Below are 19,942 nucleotides of genomic sequence, written 5' to 3'. Positions count from 1 at the left end.
TTGTTTTATATGTTATATTGGAACAAAATAAAAAGAATTTTAACTAAATATACTTCTCCTATGTGAAGAACATTGGAATGTGAAATATATACAGTACGTACACGGTTAAAACTTTATTAAATATTTTTCATGTTTTCAGGTACTTGACTGCAAAGGGCTCCAATGCACTTATATATGAGTATATGTATTTATATGTGTATTTATGTCTGCAAATACATATATACACATATAAATAGATAAATACATATGTACACACATATACATATCAAAATAACAAGAGTATTGCATTGAGCAATGATAATATTTGTTGGACTAACTATACATTTATAAGTTGACAAGCTTTCGGAAGAATTCCTCCCTTTCTCATGTCTGAAGGAATACTGACCAATTCAATGGAATTTACAGATTATATCTTACAACACAGGATGGTTAAAAAAAACAGAAAGTGTTTCAGAGGTCTGAGTGCAGGGAGAGGAGGGGTGTAGGAGAACAGACAGGGGAACTATATGGTTTTACATAGAGCATATACTGACAAAGTTATAAATCAACATTGAATCAATATGTATAAAGATGTGAAATTATGTATACAGGGGGAGTAGAAAATAGTGGAAAAAGAAGAAAGGAAATAAAGAAAAAAAGGGAATAATAATAATGGCAAAAGTGTGGACATAGGCTTACCTGTGTACCTATGTATAAAGAGTGTGCAATATACAATGTATTTGGCTATATGAAAGTACATACAAAAAAAATTGTGTTAAGAACCCAGAGTCCACATTTGGTCCAGAATTTAACAAGTTGAAGTGCATTATCATTTTCATTTCAAAGGTTTTTCTTTCCATGGTGATTTTGAAGTTGCCTCTGAGAATCTTGATTTTGAGGTTTTGGATGGAGTGGTCAGGTTGGGTGAAATGGTGACCAACAGGGGTACAGTATTTAGTTTTACAGTGATGTTTGATTCAGTGTCTGTGTAAGTTCATCCAAAGGTGCAGTTTTTGGCTTGTTTCTCCAATATAACATCCCACTTCAAATGCAATGCAATGTATCATGTATACCACATTTGCAGATATACATGAATATGCCCCTTTAATGTTATAGAATTAACTCTTGTGATTTGCTGTGCTGCTTTTACAAATGTGTTGACATAGTTTGCAGAGAGCTCTATTGCAGCACTTGGTTCCATTCTGAGTGTTCTTTTTCTCAAGGGGTAGCTTCTTATGGACCAGTTTCTGTTTTAGGTAATAGGAAAGAACAAAAGAAGGCGCCACAATAGTGCACAATCGGTGTACCGCGAAACGCGTTGTGTACTTTGTTTTAAATAAACTGAAGTTGTTGTTTTTAACGACTTTGTCATCACGTACTTTTATATGAACTATCCTCTTGAAGCATTTGACACTACCAGATCGGGCAGCAGAGTAATATGCATAGCGGTTACTGTCACCGTATTCTGACTGTGGATTTGGATCTAAAAGAGTCTGCTAACACTACGTGAGGATAGCTTGCTGGGCAGCTACTAAGAGTCCAGTCTGCACCTGCGGCACTTCTCAAGTGCTTTTAATCTAGTAAGTAATACCTGTCTTGTGCGTGGGAAATCAAACACCACTGATTGTGCACTATTGTGGCACCTTCTTTTGTTCTTTCCTATTATCTGCAGATCATCGCTATATTGCCTATCAGCTTTGGAAGAAGCACAGCAGCCGCTTGTCCTTTAAGAGTGGACACGTCCTCTGACTTTATACATCAATGCCTTGGGGGTTGGAACAGGACTGATATATCACTATATCACAGTGATCACGTATCATTGTTTGTATTTATTATGTTTTTATATGTATATTGACACATATCATTTTTATTTTTTATTATTTTGTATAAAAGGACTACACTTATCCACTAAGGGGTCCAATAATATTTATTGTATTGGTTTAGAATATTAGATTATTTTATTAGACACTCTATCACATTGGGATTACCATCTGATACAGAAATAATAATATCAATTTTATTATATTGGTATCTGTTGTTGGATTTAAGTACACATATTGCTACTAACTGATTTTATTTGTAGCTTTAGCACATTGTTTAGGGGCATTTAACATTTTTTTACTTTTTTTCGTTATCTGTTTTAGGTAAGGCAGGTGGTTGTCTGAATGCCAGGATTGGGGGTTTTGGAAATATTTTTTTGAGTGTGGGATGCTCTAAGAGTAGTGGCTGTAAATCTTTTAGGATTTTTCGTATCCCTTCCACAGCATGGTTATATTTGACTACTAGTGGGATAAGTGATAGGTTTTTCTTCTCCCTGTATTGTAGTAAGTGTTCACGTGGGGTATTGAGGGCAGAGTTAATTTGTTTATTTATAATCCTTGTTTTGTAACCTTTTTTCTGAATGATTGGGACAGTGTAATGAGGTCACGGTCCTTGGTGTCAAATTCTGTGATATCTGGTAGCCTCATTGTAGATTATGGATTTTTTTAATGTGATTGGGGTGGAAGCTGTGGAGGTAGCTGTATCTATCTGTTGGTTTCCTGTATACAGATGAGTGCAATATGCCATTTGTGATGGATATTGTTGTATCCAGGAAGCTGACACGGTCTTGAGAAAAGTTCATTTTAAGTTTGATTGATGCATAAAATAGATTAAATGATTTATGAAAATGTAGATTTTTTTTCTCCTTCTGTCCATATGATGAAAATATCATCTATATAGTGATAGTATTTAAAGGGTTTGTGAGGGTGAGTGGCAGCAGAATTTTGAGTGCCTAGGGCAGCACAAAACCTAAATATGCCACTGGTGGGGAGTAATGTGTACTTTCGATCTACTGAATGATATAACTTTAAATGGAACAAGTTTTTTAACAAGTTTAAATGTACTATACATAAACAAATAAACATACTTCAACCATTGTAACTATGTGTGGTCTTTTTCTTTTTAACTGGTAGCTTATTCATCTTAATATGTGTGTTTTCAAACTTGTATCTTAAACCTTTTCTTCATCCTACAATTACTTTAAAGGGACATTGTACACTAGATTTGTATTTGCATAAATGTTTTGTAGATGATCCATTCATTTAGCCCATCTGGAAGTGTTTTGCAAAAATGTATAGTTTTGCTTATTTTTAAATAACATTGTGCTGATTTTCAGACTCCTAACCAAGCTCCACACTGATGTCTACAGACTCCTGGTTGTGTAATGTGTCTTTTCATATCCAGAGAAGGGGGTGAGTGTCTGCTCTTTCTGTTTTCCCTTTCTCAGCCCCTTTCAGTGGATGTCTCAGCCTAAACTTATCAACAATGCTAAACTGGGAGCTTCTAAATAGTGTTTAAAAGGTTTGATACTGGATTTATAAATCATTATCTGTGCATAGTCTTCTTTATAGGAGTGTCTATTATATGCAGTTATTTGAAAATTGTGTATACTGTCACTTTATTGATATCAGCAAGCTGTAGAAAGGGTATAAATATTTTGCTTATCTGGCTCCAGATAGACAGAAAAAATGCATATCAAAATGCTGACAAGGTCATTCTTGGTACATAACATTCTAAGTTTTTTTTTATTTTAGTAGGCAAACACTATCAACTGTTAACTCTGTATATTTTGAATTATATATATTTTTTCTGTAACCTTTAACTGCATTTTAGAAAAATAAGTATAAGATTTTTTCAAATTATATTTTCTCAAGCCATTTCTTATAAATATATATATATATATATATATATATATATTTTTTTTTTTTTTATTTGGACATCAATAAAGAAAAGTTTTTTATCCACTGCACAGAGTGCCGGACTATCTTTTACTATAATTATATATATATATATATATATATATATATATATATATATATATATATATATATATATATATATATACACACACACATACACACACACACGCATATATATATATATATATATATATATATATATACATACACACACACGCATATATATATATATATATATATATATATACATACACACACACGCATTACATATATATATATATATATATATATATATATATATATACACATACATACACGCATTACATATATATATATTTATATATATATATATATACACACACATTACATATATATATATATATATATATATATATATATATATATGTAATGCGTGTATGTATGTGTATATATATATATATATATATATATATATATATATATATATACACACAAATACATATATATATATATATATATATATATATACACAGGAGTAAAAGAATATCACTATAGTTTACTAATCAGGGGTTAAAAGCTACTAGTCCAGATGGGAAATGTTACTAGTCCACTCATTGTTGTAGATAGGAAAAGGTAAAAAAAATACTCATCCGCTGCAATTTCTCAATTTTTTACTCATCCAGAACTAGTGGAAATTTCAAAGCTACAAGCTTCAGATAATAGAGTCCTTTGTATGCTCTTCAAAAAAGCATAGAAAGAGGACAAAGTAAACCTGATAATAGAATTAAATTGGAAAGTTTTTTTTTCTAGTTGTATTCTCTATCTGAATCATGAAAGAAGAATTTGGAGTTTCTTATCCCTTTAATTTAAGGTGGGCTCCTGACAAACTCAGAAAATACAGGTTTCCCTGATAATACAGGGTGCATTCATCCGGACAGACTCACAGTCCTAGGTGGCTATGTAATGTAAGTTGACTTGTGTATTTAATATCAGTACTGATGGTTGTCTTACTTACTCTTCTTGTTGTTCATTTGGCGTCAAGGCTAAGGGGAGAAGTGGTGTTGACGCCGGGGAACTCATAGTTGAATCGGAGAGAAGTGGTGTTGACGCCGGGGAACTCATAGTCCAATAAAAATTTATCCTTATCCAGATCAGACGTTAGCTGTTTTAAACCTGCTGCAGTGATGCCCTCTGGATCTGTGCAGGATAAAAGGATCATTGCTCTGAACTCACAATATTGCGTCATTTTATGGTTATGAAGGGTGTAAGGTAACTGAGGGTTAAACTACTTCTCTTCCAGTACATGGCCGAATGGTTTTCCTTCACTGCGTCTTGAAACCACTTAACTAGCTGTCATCATGGGAATCAATGGGAGTCAGCATAATCCACAAAGGGAAAATGTGGTGCATTACTACAACCAATAAAGGGGAATAAAAGTGCAAAAAGAAAATGCACTAATGTGTTAGAGCATGTTATTATTTCAATGTTGCTTTCAAACATGCAACATAATCAAATGTGTATTTAGCGCTTGTGATGGGGATAAATGCATAGTTAAAGTTAAATCCAAAGCAGCAATTTACTAAATTTACTACTGAGAACTAGCTCCCCACACCTGGTTAACCAATGATAAGCATCATTATATGGGCATCCACAAATCACCAGCTAGTTCCCAGTAGTACATTGCTTCTCTTGAGCCTATCTAGGTATGATTTTCAGCAAAGGATATCAAGAAAACAAAGTAAATTTGATAAGAGAATTAAGAGGAAAAGTCTCTTACAATTGCACGTTCTATCTTAAAGGGACACTGAACCCAAATTTTTTCTTTCGTAAATTCAGAAAGAGCAACTTTTTTAAGCAACTTTCTAATTTACTCCTATTATCAAATTTTCTTCATTCTCTTGGTATCTTTATTTGAAATGCAAGAATGTAAGTTTAGATGCCGGCCCATTTTTGATGAACAACCTGGGTTGTTCTTGCTGATTGGTGAATAAATGCATCCACCAATAAAAAAAGTGCTGTCCAGAGTCTGAACTAATAAAAAAGCTTAGATGCCTTCTTTTTCAAATAAAGATAGCAAGAGAACGAAGAAAAATTGATAATAGGAGTAAATTAGAAAGTTGCTTAAAATTGCATGCTCTATCTGAATCACGAAAGAAAAAAAATATGGGTTCAGTGTCCATTTAACTATGAAATTTTAACTTTCATGACCCTTCAAGGGTCACATGGAACTGAATGCCCTATTTTACACCCAAACAGCTAAATTATTGTATATAGTAGAATGAGATACCATAGAAGTCATGTAACTTCAGTAGAAGCATGTCTCACCGAATGTTAGTCTTATTTATTCAAAAATGGTTTTGCTTAAAGAGTCAATGGACTATGATTGTACTCCCTTTTAATGTGTTGTTAACTATCCATTTTATCTGCTGAAGTGTGTCCATTTGTTTACAAATAGCTGCATTACATTTATTTGTATACAAAAGCTACGTAAGCAAGAACATTTAGATTAAATCTATGACAGCGAAATACCAAAATGTTACTCTGTATTGTTTTATCTTATTGTTTGTGTATACAGTGAGATATGAGGATAATGTGTATATATATATATTGAGGTCTGCATTTAATGTCCCTTTAAAAGAAAGTCTTAATTTATTAAAGATCTCATATATATATATAACATTTTGTGTCAATAGGTGTATTTATTTACTTTCACTGACTGCCTCTCATGTCTCAAACACGTTGTTTCCTAATTACATGTGATTTGTTTATTCACTCTACTTATTCGGTCTTACAATTCCAGTATAACAAGGTCTCTCTGTTACTGTTACACATATCAGTCATCTATGTTTACTGAAGAGTCTTTGCTATGTTTCTGCATGACTGACTCGCATTTGACTTGTTACAGTTTTTATGCGCTTCATAACATTATTTCACTGTCTCTTCTTCCTGTTAGTAAATACTTATTCTCTGGTAACATACTTTTTATTTTGTTATTTAGCAGCCCTTTAATGCCTCTGCTCAATATCGCTGTTTATTTGCTATTTACCCTATTTCTTGTCGCTCTGCTGTCTGCCTGTCCCATGTCATGTCACTCTCACCTAGGCTGTGTCACTCGCAGACCAGCTGTACCTCACTGCCATGCAACTCTCCTCTCTTCTGTACTAGTAGAGTAAAAGTTGTCACTGTCAGTGAGGGTCACGTGGGGCATGCGCATCCGGAAGTGACGTTCCTCCTGTTCCCGGATCGGTGATGGCGGTCTCGCGTACCCGGTGTTGGTGTCTGCTTGCGTTATTGACGGTCTTTGGATCTTTGCTTCCAGAACTTGCTCAGGGAACGGAGCCATCAATCTGGAGAGTGCCCATCCATAGGGTGAGAAAGCTGGGTTCATAAGGCTGTCTTGTGATATGTGTAACAAGCGATACTCGTGTTACCACTACCAGGTTTCCAGTATTGCCCTGGAAAGTCTAGTATTTCAGCTGGCTCTACAGTAAACGAATTATACAAAACGCGTACATGCCTGCCAAGTCTTTTATATGAGCAGCTGTTAAAATGCTCTGTGTAGTACTACTTCAGGTTAAATCACCCTTCATAAAAGTGTTTAAATGACTGATGTAGTTACTAGCCCATAGGGGAAGGGAGTTAAAACGTTCTATGGCTAGCTAAAAAATATTGAAGAACTGCAGGTGACTGGGCATGGAATGTAGGTGGGGGTCACACAATGGACCCTACCTTGGGCTTCACCCTTGATCCTACCATATATATAGTTTTCACAACTGAGCAAGTTCTTTATATCTCCGTTACCAGCAACATAAAATTAAATAATTTTACCTCTTTCCTTAGTCAGTTGCTTTTCCCGTGACATTTTAGAACCATGGATGGGCTCTATCCACGAATTTGGCTGGTGTCTGGTCCTATGTACTGAAACATGGGATAGTGAAGTAGCGGGGCTCTGTCCTGCGACAGAAAAATAAAGACTTTTTGCTATATCTATATCTATATATATATATATATATATATATATATATATATATATATATATATATCTATATATATATATATATATATATATATATATATATATATATATATATATCTTCTAGTAAAAGTTATTACTGTTTTTCCAAGGCATATGCACATATCCAGTTAGGGCTGTGCACCAGTATTCAATTGGCTAGCAGTATTCATGCTAGCCAATAGGTGCCCAGGCACCATGGGAAAGTAACCCCTACTCACCAATAAATGCAGAGGATTCCTGGGGAAATGGCCCTTGTTCACCAATTGACACCCAAACATCCTCAGAAAGTTGCCCCTGCTCGCCAATAAATGCACAGTCTCCCTGGGAAAGTGGCTCTTGCTCGCCAATATGCTCCCAGGTACCCCAGGAAAGTAGCCCTTGCTCACCAAACCACACTCAAGCTTTCTGGCCACTTGTCACCAATAGGCACCTTTGGAAAGTGACCCCTGCTAGCCAATAGGTGCCCAGACATCTTAGTAAAGTGTCCCTTGCTCGCCAGTAGGCGCACAGGCACTGAGTATGTGGCCTCTACTCACCAACAGCCTCCTAGAAAACCTGGAAATAGTGGCCCGCTCGCTAAAATACACACAAGCATCCTGGCAAAGCAGCACACAGGCACCCTAGAAAAATCCTCTTTGCTCACTATTCGCGTGTGAAAGTGGCCCCTGCTTGCCAACTTGCTTTAAAGCATCCCAGCAAAGTGGCCCATTAAGCATGCATGATTGCCTATTGACGGGCAGGGGTCACATTCGGGGGGGGGGGGGGGGTTGGGTTAGCTATTTCTGATCAGGTCACACATTCCTGGGGTGCCTGTTGATGCGCAATGACTTTTTTTTGGGTGTCTGGGCACTTAAAGGGACAGTATACTGTAAAATAGTTTTTCCCTTAATGTGTTTACAATTGCTTTTTTTTACCAACTGCAGAGTAAAAAATGTATGAAAATTAGCTTTTTAAGGTTTATTTCTGTATATTAAAGCTCTGATTTTGTGTTTTGAAGCCACAGCCTAATAAAAAAGGTTGAGCTTGTAGGTATAATCAGATCTTATTACTGTATCACATTGTGCACATATACCTGCTTCTTTATCTTATATCTGTCCTTAAAACAATCACCAATACTTTGAGAGAACAATGGAAAATCAACATTTTATTACCTTATCTCTGCTTTATCACACTGGGAGTGTAATTTCTTCTGCTGGCTGTGTTTACAAAGCTTATCTATAGCTGGTACGCGCGGCCACAAACTTTCAGAATAGGTGGGGATACCACATGCTAAATTAACAATTTCAAATGCCAATATAAGGTTAAAGGAGCTACTTGTAAACAATTTAATACACTCCAGCAGGTAAAGTGGATCATTGGGAACAAATTAAAGGGGAGAAAAATTTTGAGTAAACTGTCCCTTTAATGGTGAGAAGGGGCCACTTTCCTGCAGGGCCTGACCGCAAATTACCGATCAGGGGCCACTTTACCACATTGCCTGGAAGCCTATTGACAAGCAGGTGCCACTTTCCCAGGGTGCCTGTGCACCTATTGACTAGAATGGGCAACTTTCTGGGTGCATATTAGTGAGTAGGGGCCACTTTCCCAGGTTGCCTGAGAGCTTATTGACGAGTAAGGGGCCACTTTCACAGGTTGCCTGGAAGCCTTGAGGGTTCTTAGGCATCTATTGGGGAACTGGTGCCACTTTTCTGGGGTGCCAGGGCACCAATTGATGAGTAGGGGCCACTTTCTTAGGGTTTCCTTTTAATGAACAGGGGCCATTTTTCTGGGGTGCCAGGGCACCAATTGATGAGAAGGGGCCACTTTCTTAGGGTTTCCTTTTAATGAACAGGGGCCATTTTTCCTGGGGTACCAGGGCACCTATTGGCAAACAGGGGCCACTTTCCCAGGGTGCCTAATGGTGAGTAGGGGCCACTTTCCCAGGGTGCTTGGGCGTGTTTTGGCGAGCAGGGATTACTTTTCTGGTGTCCCTGGGTGCCTATTTGCGAGCAGAGGACACTTTTCTGGTGTGCTTGAGTGTGTTTTTGGTGAGCAGGGGCCACTTTCTTGGAATGGGAGCCTATTAGCAAGAGTAAATCCTAGCGTTTTTGAAACGCTAAGATTTACTTACCAGTGCAACAAATAAAGGGCACTTTCAGTTATGAAGTATAAAATACTTCATGCTGAAAGTTCCTTTATTTGCCTGTAGCGTGTGCCGTCCTCAGGCCGCCTGCAGCAGAACGCTACATTTTTCATTGAGGTGACATTTCCACATGTTAGCCAATAGTTGTGCGGCCCAGTTGGCATTATGCTGGATAGTTAGCACGCTATTGGCTAAGATCACCTCAGTAAAAAAATAGCGTTCTGCCATGGGCGGCCTGAGGCGCTCAGTGTGGCAAACGCTGTGGACAAATAAAGGAACTTTCAGCATGAAGTTTTGTTTTTTTACTTCATGACTGAAAGTCCCCTTTATTTGTTGCACTTACCATCACTTTAAATTTTAGTCAGGTGGCCAGTAAAATCAACCATGTGTCGTGCCTGTGCCCATTATATAGGTCCTGGGGAGAATACTGCATTTAATAAAAGAAGTAGATAGGAAAGTGTTGTTTTGTTTTTATATTGTAAGCCTCCTTGTCCCTGTAATTGTAAATCTTAGAGTCTTTCTAATTCACACACATGTTCCTGCTTTTAGCTTCCCAGTTAATTGGTGCTTGTACTGGTTATATACAGGCCTTGGTGTGTTCTGGTGCTTGGCAAACTTTTTAAAGGGACAATGTATTCTAAATTTTTCTCCCCTTCGATGTGTTCCTAATGATCTATTTTACTTGCTGGAGTGTATTAAATTGTTGACAAATAGCTCAGCTCATTTTGCCACTTGAATCCACCACATGTACTAAAAATTTCTTTACATAAGTTTTGCCTATAGCAGGGTTTTACAAACCTTTCGTCAGACCTCCCTAACAGGCCAGCATTTCATATCTGAACTGTAGCATAGGTGAAATAATCAGCTGATTAGTAAACATGATTATTAACCTATTCTTACCCAAGGTGAACATGAACATCTGGCCTGTTAGTGAGTTCTGAGTACAGGTTTAAAACCCCCTCCTCTCTTTCATTATTCAGACAGAATGCAATATAAAAGTTAACAATTTACTTCTATTATTAAATTTGCTTTGTTCTTATGTTATTCTTTGTTGAAGATATACCTTGGTAGGTGCACATGCTTGGAGCACTACATGACAGGAAATAAGAGCTGCCATCTTGCTAATGTACAACATTGTTGCAATACTGCTGCCGGTGTTCTGGTAAGAGGGCGAACTTTTGAAAAGAGCGAACCATGTCACTTCCTGTGACGTTTCATCAGCTGTTTCACACATTTTGGAGATAATGCTCATGCGTGCCAGCGTCATCACATACCTGTCGGCATACGTCACTGCTAAAATATTTAGTGCTGTGAAATTCAGGAACCCTTTATAGAGCGCATGCATGTGACTCATGGAAAGCTGTTTTTTAAACTCCTCTGCAATATTCGGAACTCCGCCCCCCACTGTAAGTACGTCTCACATTACTACTACTGTAAAGCTGAGTCTCCTTGCATGAGAAACAGCCCCCGCAACTCGGCTATAGCCACTGCTTCTTCTGATTATCCAATGCAGCTTTTCACAGGCTCCGTTCAATGTCATTATCTTATGAAAGATAATGACATTAAACGGAGCCTGTGAAAAGCTGCATTGGATCAGAAGCAGTGGCTATAGCCGAGTGGCGGGGGCTGTTTCTCTTGCAGGAAGTGACATTATTCGCTCTTTTACAAAGTTCGGCCATTTACCAGAACACCAGTGTTCTAAAATAATCCGTCTACCATAGGAATGTGTCCACCACGTCACTTCCGGTAACGTGTAATCAGCTGCTGGAGGTTTGTGGCGCTCACTGCCAATGCGCTAGAAGCCCAACCACCTTTTAAAACAGCTGATTTACATGGGTCAAGGAATTTTATATGGCACGCGCACCTTTACTGGTTGCAAAATCAGACTGCACAAGCTGTCTGTCATTGGATTTTGTAACCAGAAAGGGTTGCAGAATCTGTACACCACCACACAACGGTCAACGGTCTGGTCAACTTTTACTAGTTCAAGGCGTGATAGTTTACATACTTTTGTCAAACCGAATCGTTTTTAAAACATTTTGGCAAACATTTGTACTAATGATTTATCTAGCAGTGGCTTGCACACAGAGAGCTCATAATACAACTATATATGATTGTGCATTTTGGCTATTTAGTTGTATAGGATAATGGTAACATTTGATTGCAGCTGTGTTTTTTCCTTCATATTTATAAATAGCTAATATTTGAACTCACGTAGTTAAAATCTAAGTGCATTGCTTGATACTGGAAACTATAGAACAATGTGATGTTTATTAAAAAACCTTTAGGACCCATTTAGGGAAAGAAAAGCATACATTTTCTAACTCGTTAGATTGTGTAATGTTTAATTGATGTCAATTCTCTATAAAATTAGGGGATGTTCTTATAACTATGACACTTTAATTGAAATCGCATTGGACTTTATTGGAGTTACAGCATTTATGGGAATATTAAAGTGCTAAGGATGACAGAAGCAGACAGTGCATAAAAAACAATTGATTCTGTATAGTGTCAGGGTATCTGAGTATTATTAAATAATAAAATATACATTTATCTACACATATATTTATGATAACACCACAGGATTAATTATATATATGAGACTATGTGCATCAGTTCTATTCACTGTAAATTGCAGTCCTCTCTGCCCAAATGGTTTTGACTGGGTGAGACACGCTTATCCTGATTAAGATAACATTTAAGTTATTTCAAAGAGAAAGCATCTGTCTCATTACCTAAGTCACAGGAAACCCTTGGTTAATGGAGTCAATAGTCTGTGTTTTGGTAGAAAATATGCTCAGGAGCCCTTTGAAATTTCTCAATATACTTTCTTATCTGAAAGAAACATATGCCAACAGACGTGATAATTTAACACCATGGCTCACTGGATTTTGTTTGAAGCTTGATTGGACTCAGAAAAAAAAAGTTTCTGGCTGAGATGGCTCATGTCACTTGGGTGTGAATTGTCCCCTGCAGAGTTTCCAATATGCAACCCCAGGCAAATTAGCATTGCAAGTTTCTGTATGACATACTATATTAAATAAATATTTGCTGTATTGAATAATAACTACATTGGTATATACAAATACTGACCCATTGATTTAAAAAATAAATACAGTTTTCTGTGTTCCAGGAAGCTAATGGAAAATGACAGGAAGAACATTAATTGATGTGAAATTGTCTGTTCGTATAATATTAAATATGAATGTCTGCTAAATGAAAAATATAAATAACCTATTCTTTTTATTTATTCAGGCATGTTAACAAATACACATGTGGTTGTCCCATACAGAGGTGTTCTGAATATGAAACATGCTATGTTTGTATATAAATATGGGGAAATGACCAGGTGCAATTTTGAATGTATTTTGGGATAGTAGTAATATGATGTTAAAAACATAATGTGTCTGGTATTGGAGTAATCGGAAAAATATTTTATTATCCCATTTATAATTAATATTGTAAGTGATTAATGCAGTAAGTTATAGTATGTTAAATAATCATTATATAGGAAGATATTTGGAATGTAGCAGTTATTGATGGTGAGACTGTATTTGCTGGTTGTCTGCTGCCCCCTAGGGGATTAGAATGGTATGACAGCCAAATGAATTGTCTGTTAAAAACATATGCAAACTTGAGTAACCAATCCATGCTCAGCTCTGTAAGGGCGAATCACAGATCAGTTTCCGAAGGGCCTCCCATATAGTTTCTTAAATGATTAAGACAATATAAGCTGAATGCAAGAGGAGAAAAGAGGCTGCTGACTTTTGCTGGGAACAAGTAACTGAATAATTGGCTGTGTTGGAATACAGTTACTTTAAGCAAATTGGGCTACCTTTTCTTATCCAGATTGCATATACCCTTATTTTTCATATGAGGTGAAACAAAGAATATTGGAAGCTAAATATCGATTTGGTTATTTTTGGTAAAGTATAAGAGGTTGTTAAATATAGGTAATATTTAAAAACAAATCTATTCATTATTGCTGCAGTTAAGAGGTTTAAAAGAGCAATTTATATTTCAGCTTGCATCCATAGTCTTGCATAGTTTTAAGTTTGACTTGTGTTTGCCAAGTAATTTATAACTGTAGCCATATAAATATATTTTTGAATTTACCATATTGCTACTAAAGAATTTGTTTCAGCTTAGATAGATTGGCTGTTTACATTAAGAATATATATAACTCCTGGTGTTTTAATTAGAGTTAAATAGAATATTTTGTGAGCTAAGTTGACTAAATATATTTCTCTGGAAGTTAAGCAAACCATACCTTGGTATCTCAGTGTGGAATTTTAATGAAATTCAATTGTGATTAAGGTTAATAAATAAGGTAATTTTTATGATCTTTGCATAGCATATTATAACAGTTTAAATGTGTATAGTTTTGATTCATATCTGGTTTTCTTCAAATTATATTTCAATGTGTCTATAAAATTTAACTAATATAAAGAATTTAGGAATTTACATTAATTTTATTGTTTGGTCTATGCATGTTTATTAGGGGTTTATTTCAAAGGATAATTATTAAATATATTGTATCATAACCCGGCCATATACTGACAATAGGATCAGATTTAAAAGATTAAAAGTGACACAAAAGTCACAGTTTTTATCATGCCTTTGATGATTTAGGATGCAACACCTTGTTTTACAGTGCATATGAAACCGTATGGCAGGAAAGAGCATCTAACCTCTTGAAATGTAGATCATATGGTACCAGATACATACAGGAAATAGTTGCACTAATTTTTTACATTTGAATTCTTATTAATTGCTAATTGTGACCTTATTTAACATGGTGTATGTACTGTTACTGTGCTGCTATTATTTCGAGTAAGATTTCATCTTACTCAAGTGAAAAGTTAGTGTGTAGCTTGTCACTTTTTATGTCCCACACTCAAATGGTTGGGATACTTTGTTCAGACACAGAATACAGCTCCACCCTCCTGCAGTTGACAACTTAGATTTAGTTTATCCACCCAAACAGGATGTTCACAGTGGCAAGTGAGGTATTGCTGGCCACGAAAGTTAAATAAATAAATAAATAAATATATAGAAGTACTGGAAAACATTATGCAAATTATTCAATATGAAATTTAGTTTTGTATATATATAATTCATGGATTCTCACATAATCTTTCTACATTTATAATATTTTAAGAAGGGATTGATGGACAGTTATGTTCTCATAAATGAACTGCACTGTTTGTTTACTTTTTGTGACTATTTACAACTTTCATTTATTTGTCAACTATATTTTTAATACTGTAAATATAAAAAAAAAATATGCATTGCAAAGTTTATATTTTTAGAACAGCCATGGTTGTTTCTGGTCTCACAGAAAACAAGCTAAAGAATATAGAAAAGTGTTGTCATCAAGGTAAGGCGAGACAGGACTTTCTGTGGAAGACAATGCTACATTATTATGTACATGATTTCTGTCAGGACAAGTTATACCACAACAAAGATGGTGGCTCGCCCACTTTTCATGTATTCTATTCCTGGTTTCACAGACTCTTTGCCCTGCCCACTCCCATGCAGCAAACACCACATGTGCTACCACGGCTTTGCCGGTGTTCTAAAATAATCCGTCTACCATAGGAATGTGTCTACCACGTCACTTCCGGTGACGTGTATTCAGCTGCTGGAGGTTTGTGGCGCTCAATGTGCATGCTCTTGAGGCCCAACCTCCTACAAACAGCTGATTTACACGGGTCAAGGAAATATATGCCACCACATTCCTGGGCGCACGTTACTGGTTGCAAAATCAGACGGAACAAGCTGTCTGTCATCGGATTTTGTAACTAGAAAGTGCGCCAGACGGTCAAACAATCTGTACACCACCACACAACAACTGCAATGACTTTCATAACGATTAACCCCTTACCTTATACTCAGTCACCATGTTCATCCAGTCCCTTCACTGTGTAGCAATCTGAGGGGGGAGTATTTGAACAAAGTTATCTCTTTTTGTGAGTCTGTAAATGTATGACACAATGTAAAGCCTAAATATTTCTGACTGTGCAAATAAGAAAAGATGATTGACAGAGGGTGACTGAGTGATCTTGAGAATGTAAAGGCAGACATCCCAACTTGCAAAAACTCATTACAGGGAGGTGGCTTCACCCGCTACTGCACTGCCACCCCCCCCCTCTCCCAGTTACATATTGGACACCTTGAAACCCTAAATAAGATAGAGACTTATCATTAAAGTAGCTTCCCACTAAAGTCACATTAAAAAAGTAGCTTTATTGCACAACCGCATACAAATTGCTACAATAAACCTATTTTTCAGTAAAGCTTGTTGAAAGTACAAAGTACAATAGTACAAAGTTTAATTACGTGCAGTAAATACGGTAGTATTTGTGTTTTTTATTTTATTAAAATCAGGGGGGCTTTTTGGTTACTGATGCATGCTTTGAGAGTTCTATAACGTCACAGCAACTAAAGGCATTTCTTAAAGAAACACTTTTCTGGATTTGGGCCACATTGGATCATGGTACTTGGAGTTTCAGGGAGATTGCATTCCATTTGCTGGCGTCAGTGAGTCGTTATTACAATCAGGGAGACTCCCTGAACTTCAGGGAGAGTTAGGATGTCTGTGAAGGGTTAATATTTCTGACTGTGCAAATAAGAATAGATGATTGACAGAGGGTGACTGAGTGATCTTGAGCCTGTGTACATGTTTGACTCTAAATGTGTGTCTGTGTGAGTCACCAAAACTGTAATGGCTTCTCCAGTTACGATTACATTCTTATTGAAATGTGAGTGAGGGTATGTCTATGGAGCGCATGTGAGTAAGGGAGTGTGTCCCTGAGTGGTTATTCACTTAAATGCAATTTTCTTTCATTTTTTGATATAGCATACAATTAACAACTTTCTAATTTACTTCTATTATCTATTTTGTTTTGTCCTATTGGCATCCTTTGTTGAAAAGCATATCTAGGTAGGTTCAGAGCAGCCGTGCCCTGCCAGGAGCTAGAAGCTGATTGTTGGCTGCACATATATCCTCTTGTCATTGGTTCATCCAATGTGTTCAGCTAGCTTCCTGCAGTGCAATGCTGCTCCTTCAACAAAGAATACCAAAAGAATGAAGCAACGTTGATCATTTAAATGAATTGTAAAGTTGTTTCAAATTGTATATTCTCTCTAAAACACGAAAGAAAAATGTTGGGTTTCATTTAAATAACTAATTAAAGGAGAATTTATCTGAACTGTATTAACCCTTTGCATGACCAGAAGAAAGACTTTTAGAGGCCTATTGCTGTATCAGACTTTCCTCCTGACCGCCATTGCCAGCTGGGAAACACCCAGGTTTCTGTGGCCTTTTATAGTTATGGCATCAAGTGTGGAGGAACAGGGCCATCGCAGAGTAAAGTGGGTCCCGTAGGGACACTGGTTGTTCCAGCGAGACAATCTACCGTAGTCTCCACGGTCTGCTCCTCTTTCAAAAGGGGTTGTTCTTTGCGAGTTGGGAGATTGGTATTACCCAACTTGTCTTGCACCGGGGTCACCTGTTGTGTCATAATAGTCCTTAAGCTGACTGATAGGTCATCGAAACCGGCTGTCATTTGAAAAGCGAGCTCCCGCAGAGCGTCATGAATAGCTGAAGAGACTTCCTCCACACTTGATGCCATAACTATTGAAGGCCGCAGAAACCTGGGTGTTTCCCAGCTGGCAATGGCGGTCAGGAGGAAAGTCTGATACAGCAATAGGCCTCAAAAGCCTTTCTTCTGGTCATGTAAAGGGTTAATACAGTTCAGATACATTCTCCTTTAATTGGTTATTTAGTAAATATCGTTTAAAAAAATAAAGGCCTCGTTATATTAAATAACAGTGTATTGAGAAAAGCACAAGTGTGGTTGAGTTAGCCTTTGTTGAAGCTAAAAAACATAAATGTACAGTAGTAACAAAAAACCCCAATGTCAGCTCCAAGTAAAATAGTCCATGCCTCATAAAAAGTCATATTTGATACATTAAAACACTTTTAGTTCATAATATAGGTAAAGGGAGAAAAAAAATTGTGATTTTTGTGTCACGAATGACGTACTATATCGCAGCCTGTGGTAAAAATAAAAATATGGCTTATTCTCTGCTTTTCACTCTGTGGCCCTCTCTGCATCGGAGAGCGGTGGTGCTGCTCATTGGTGGGTGGGAGTGTAAGAAGGTAGGAGGGCAGGACCGCTATGCCACGCAACACAGAAGGGAAAAAAAAAGGAAGTGAGGGGGAAGGAAGGAGGAAGGGAAATGATGGAGATCCTATGTTGGATCCATTGTTAGAAAGGGACCTGGGAGGGGGATAGGGTGTGGGAAAGGGATCTGGGAGGGGGAGGGGGGTAGGGTAACGAGGGGGGTGGCAGCTACACTACAGACACTACTAGCACTTAATATGTATTGTTATGAGGCATATTGATGAAATACCAAGCGTATCTTAGCCTAAAACAATCGAATTTATTGTGTCCAACAGAGCAGCAATTTTAAAAAAAATTACAATTTACTTACATTAACAAAATGTGCACTGTCTTTCGAGATTTACTAATGTCCGGAGGTGATCCAGCGATGGGCCACCCACCCGCCTCCCTGCAGCTGCTCCCACCTGCCTCCCTGCAGCTGCTCCCACCCACCAACAATCGGCACCATCGTTGGCCGATGCAAAGAGGGCCACAGAAAAGGTATTGCAGTGATAACTCAATATTAATTAATCACAGCAATACCTTGAAAGGTATCGCTTCCATCCACTTTAAATCCCTGACGACTTACATCTCTGTGTAAAACAAACAGTTACACACGTATGAAACATGGTAAATATATACAGATTTGTAGGCTGAAGGTTTATACATTGTATCATGTAGGTGAGCACAGCTCATGTATAAGTGATGGCTTGGGAAAGTCTATGGTTAAAACAGGGATTTTACATCATAAAATATGGCTCCCCTATTGTTGGTAGCCCTTATTTAAAACCCCTATAACATTTTTGGAAGTTATCACCTTATCTGTGAGAGAATGTAAAATAGTTTTACCAACAACTATCCCTTTAAGGGGTTCAACTTATTGCATTGCAAAGTTTTGTTGGCCTCTGGCACACAATTGGTTTAAAGGTATATGAAACCCAACATTTTTCTTTCGTGTTTTAGAGAGAACATACAATTTTAAACAACTTTACAATTTCAATGATCAACATTGCTTCATTCCTTTGGTATTCTTTGTTGAAGGAGCAGCATTGCACTGCAGGAAGCTAGCTGAACACATTGGATGAACCAATGACAAGAGGATATATGTGCAGCCAACAATCCGCTTCTAGCTCCTGGCAGGGCACGGCTGCTCTGAGCCTACCTAGATATGCTTTTCAACAAAGGATACCAATAGGACAAAACAAAATAGATAATAGAAGTAAATTAGAAAGTTGTTTAAAATTGTATGCTATATCTGAAACATGAAAATTGCATTTAAGAGAATAACCACTCAGGGACACACTCATGTACACAGGCTCAAGATCACTCAGTCACACTCAGTCACCCTCTGTCAATCATCTTTTCTTATTTGCACAGTCAGAAATATTAACCCTTTACATTCTCAAGATAACCGTCACCCTCTGTCAATCATCTTTTCTTATTTGCACAGTCTGAAATATTAACCCTTTACATTCTCAAGATAACCGTCACCCTCTGTCAATCATCTTTTCTTATTTGCACAGTCAGAAATATTTAGGCTTTACATTGTGTCATACATTTACAGACTCACAAAAAGAGATAACTTTGTTCAAATACTCCCCCCTCAGATTGCTACACAGTGAAGGGACTGGATGAACTTGGTGACTGAGTATAAGGTAAGGGGTTAATCGTTCTGAAAGTCATTGCAGCCGTTGTGTGGTGGTGTACAGATTGTTTGACTGTCTGGAGCACTTTCTGGTTACAAAATCCAATGACAGACAGCTTGTTCCGTCTGGTTTTGCAACCAGTAACATGCGCTCAGGAATGTGGTGGCATATATTTCCTTGACCCATGTAAATCGGCTGTTTCTAGGAGGTTGGGCCTCTAGCGCATGCGCAGTGAGCGCCACAAACCTCCAGCAGCTGATTACACGTCACCGGAAGTGACGTGGTAGACA

The 19,942-nt window shown here is 37.2% G+C and overlaps 2 protein-coding genes across 5 annotated transcripts in view; one reads left to right on the top strand and one right to left on the bottom strand.

Annotated features, from left to right (window-relative positions):
* GANC (glucosidase alpha, neutral C) overlaps positions 1 to 6,873 on the bottom strand; it is a 133,928-nt gene extending 127,055 nt beyond the window's left edge. The window contains exons 1-2 of one of the 3 annotated variants that reach the window (XM_053697920.1): positions 6,797 to 6,873; positions 4,714 to 4,895 (exon numbers count right to left, since the gene is read on the bottom strand). In XM_053697920.1, the coding sequence (XP_053553895.1) occupies positions 4,714 to 4,820 (107 nt within the window). In that variant the 5' untranslated portion in view covers positions 4,821 to 4,895; positions 6,797 to 6,873. Of the gene's footprint in view, positions 1 to 4,713; positions 4,896 to 6,744 lie in introns of all 3 variants that reach the window. The other 2 variants (XM_053697921.1, XM_053697922.1) reach the window with 2 other exon arrangements.
* Positions 6,874 to 6,928: 55 nt separating this feature from the next.
* The window catches only part of TMEM87A (transmembrane protein 87A), a 244,168-nt gene continuing 231,154 nt past the window's right edge, over positions 6,929 to 19,942 (top strand). For both annotated transcript variants that reach the window (XM_053697919.1, XM_053697918.1), the window contains exon 1: positions 6,929 to 7,067. In XM_053697919.1, coding sequence (XP_053553894.1) covers positions 6,948 to 7,067 — 120 coding nt within the window. In that variant the 5' untranslated portion in view covers positions 6,929 to 6,947. The remainder of the gene's footprint in view (positions 7,068 to 19,942) is intronic.

This window comes from Bombina bombina, chromosome 1 (assembly GCF_027579735.1).
Source record: "Bombina bombina isolate aBomBom1 chromosome 1, aBomBom1.pri, whole genome shotgun sequence".
In the NCBI taxonomy this organism is placed as follows: domain Eukaryota; kingdom Metazoa; phylum Chordata; class Amphibia; order Anura; family Bombinatoridae; genus Bombina; species Bombina bombina.
The sequence above is the reverse complement of the archived record's forward strand: the minus strand, read 5'-3'. Positions and strand labels throughout refer to the sequence as shown.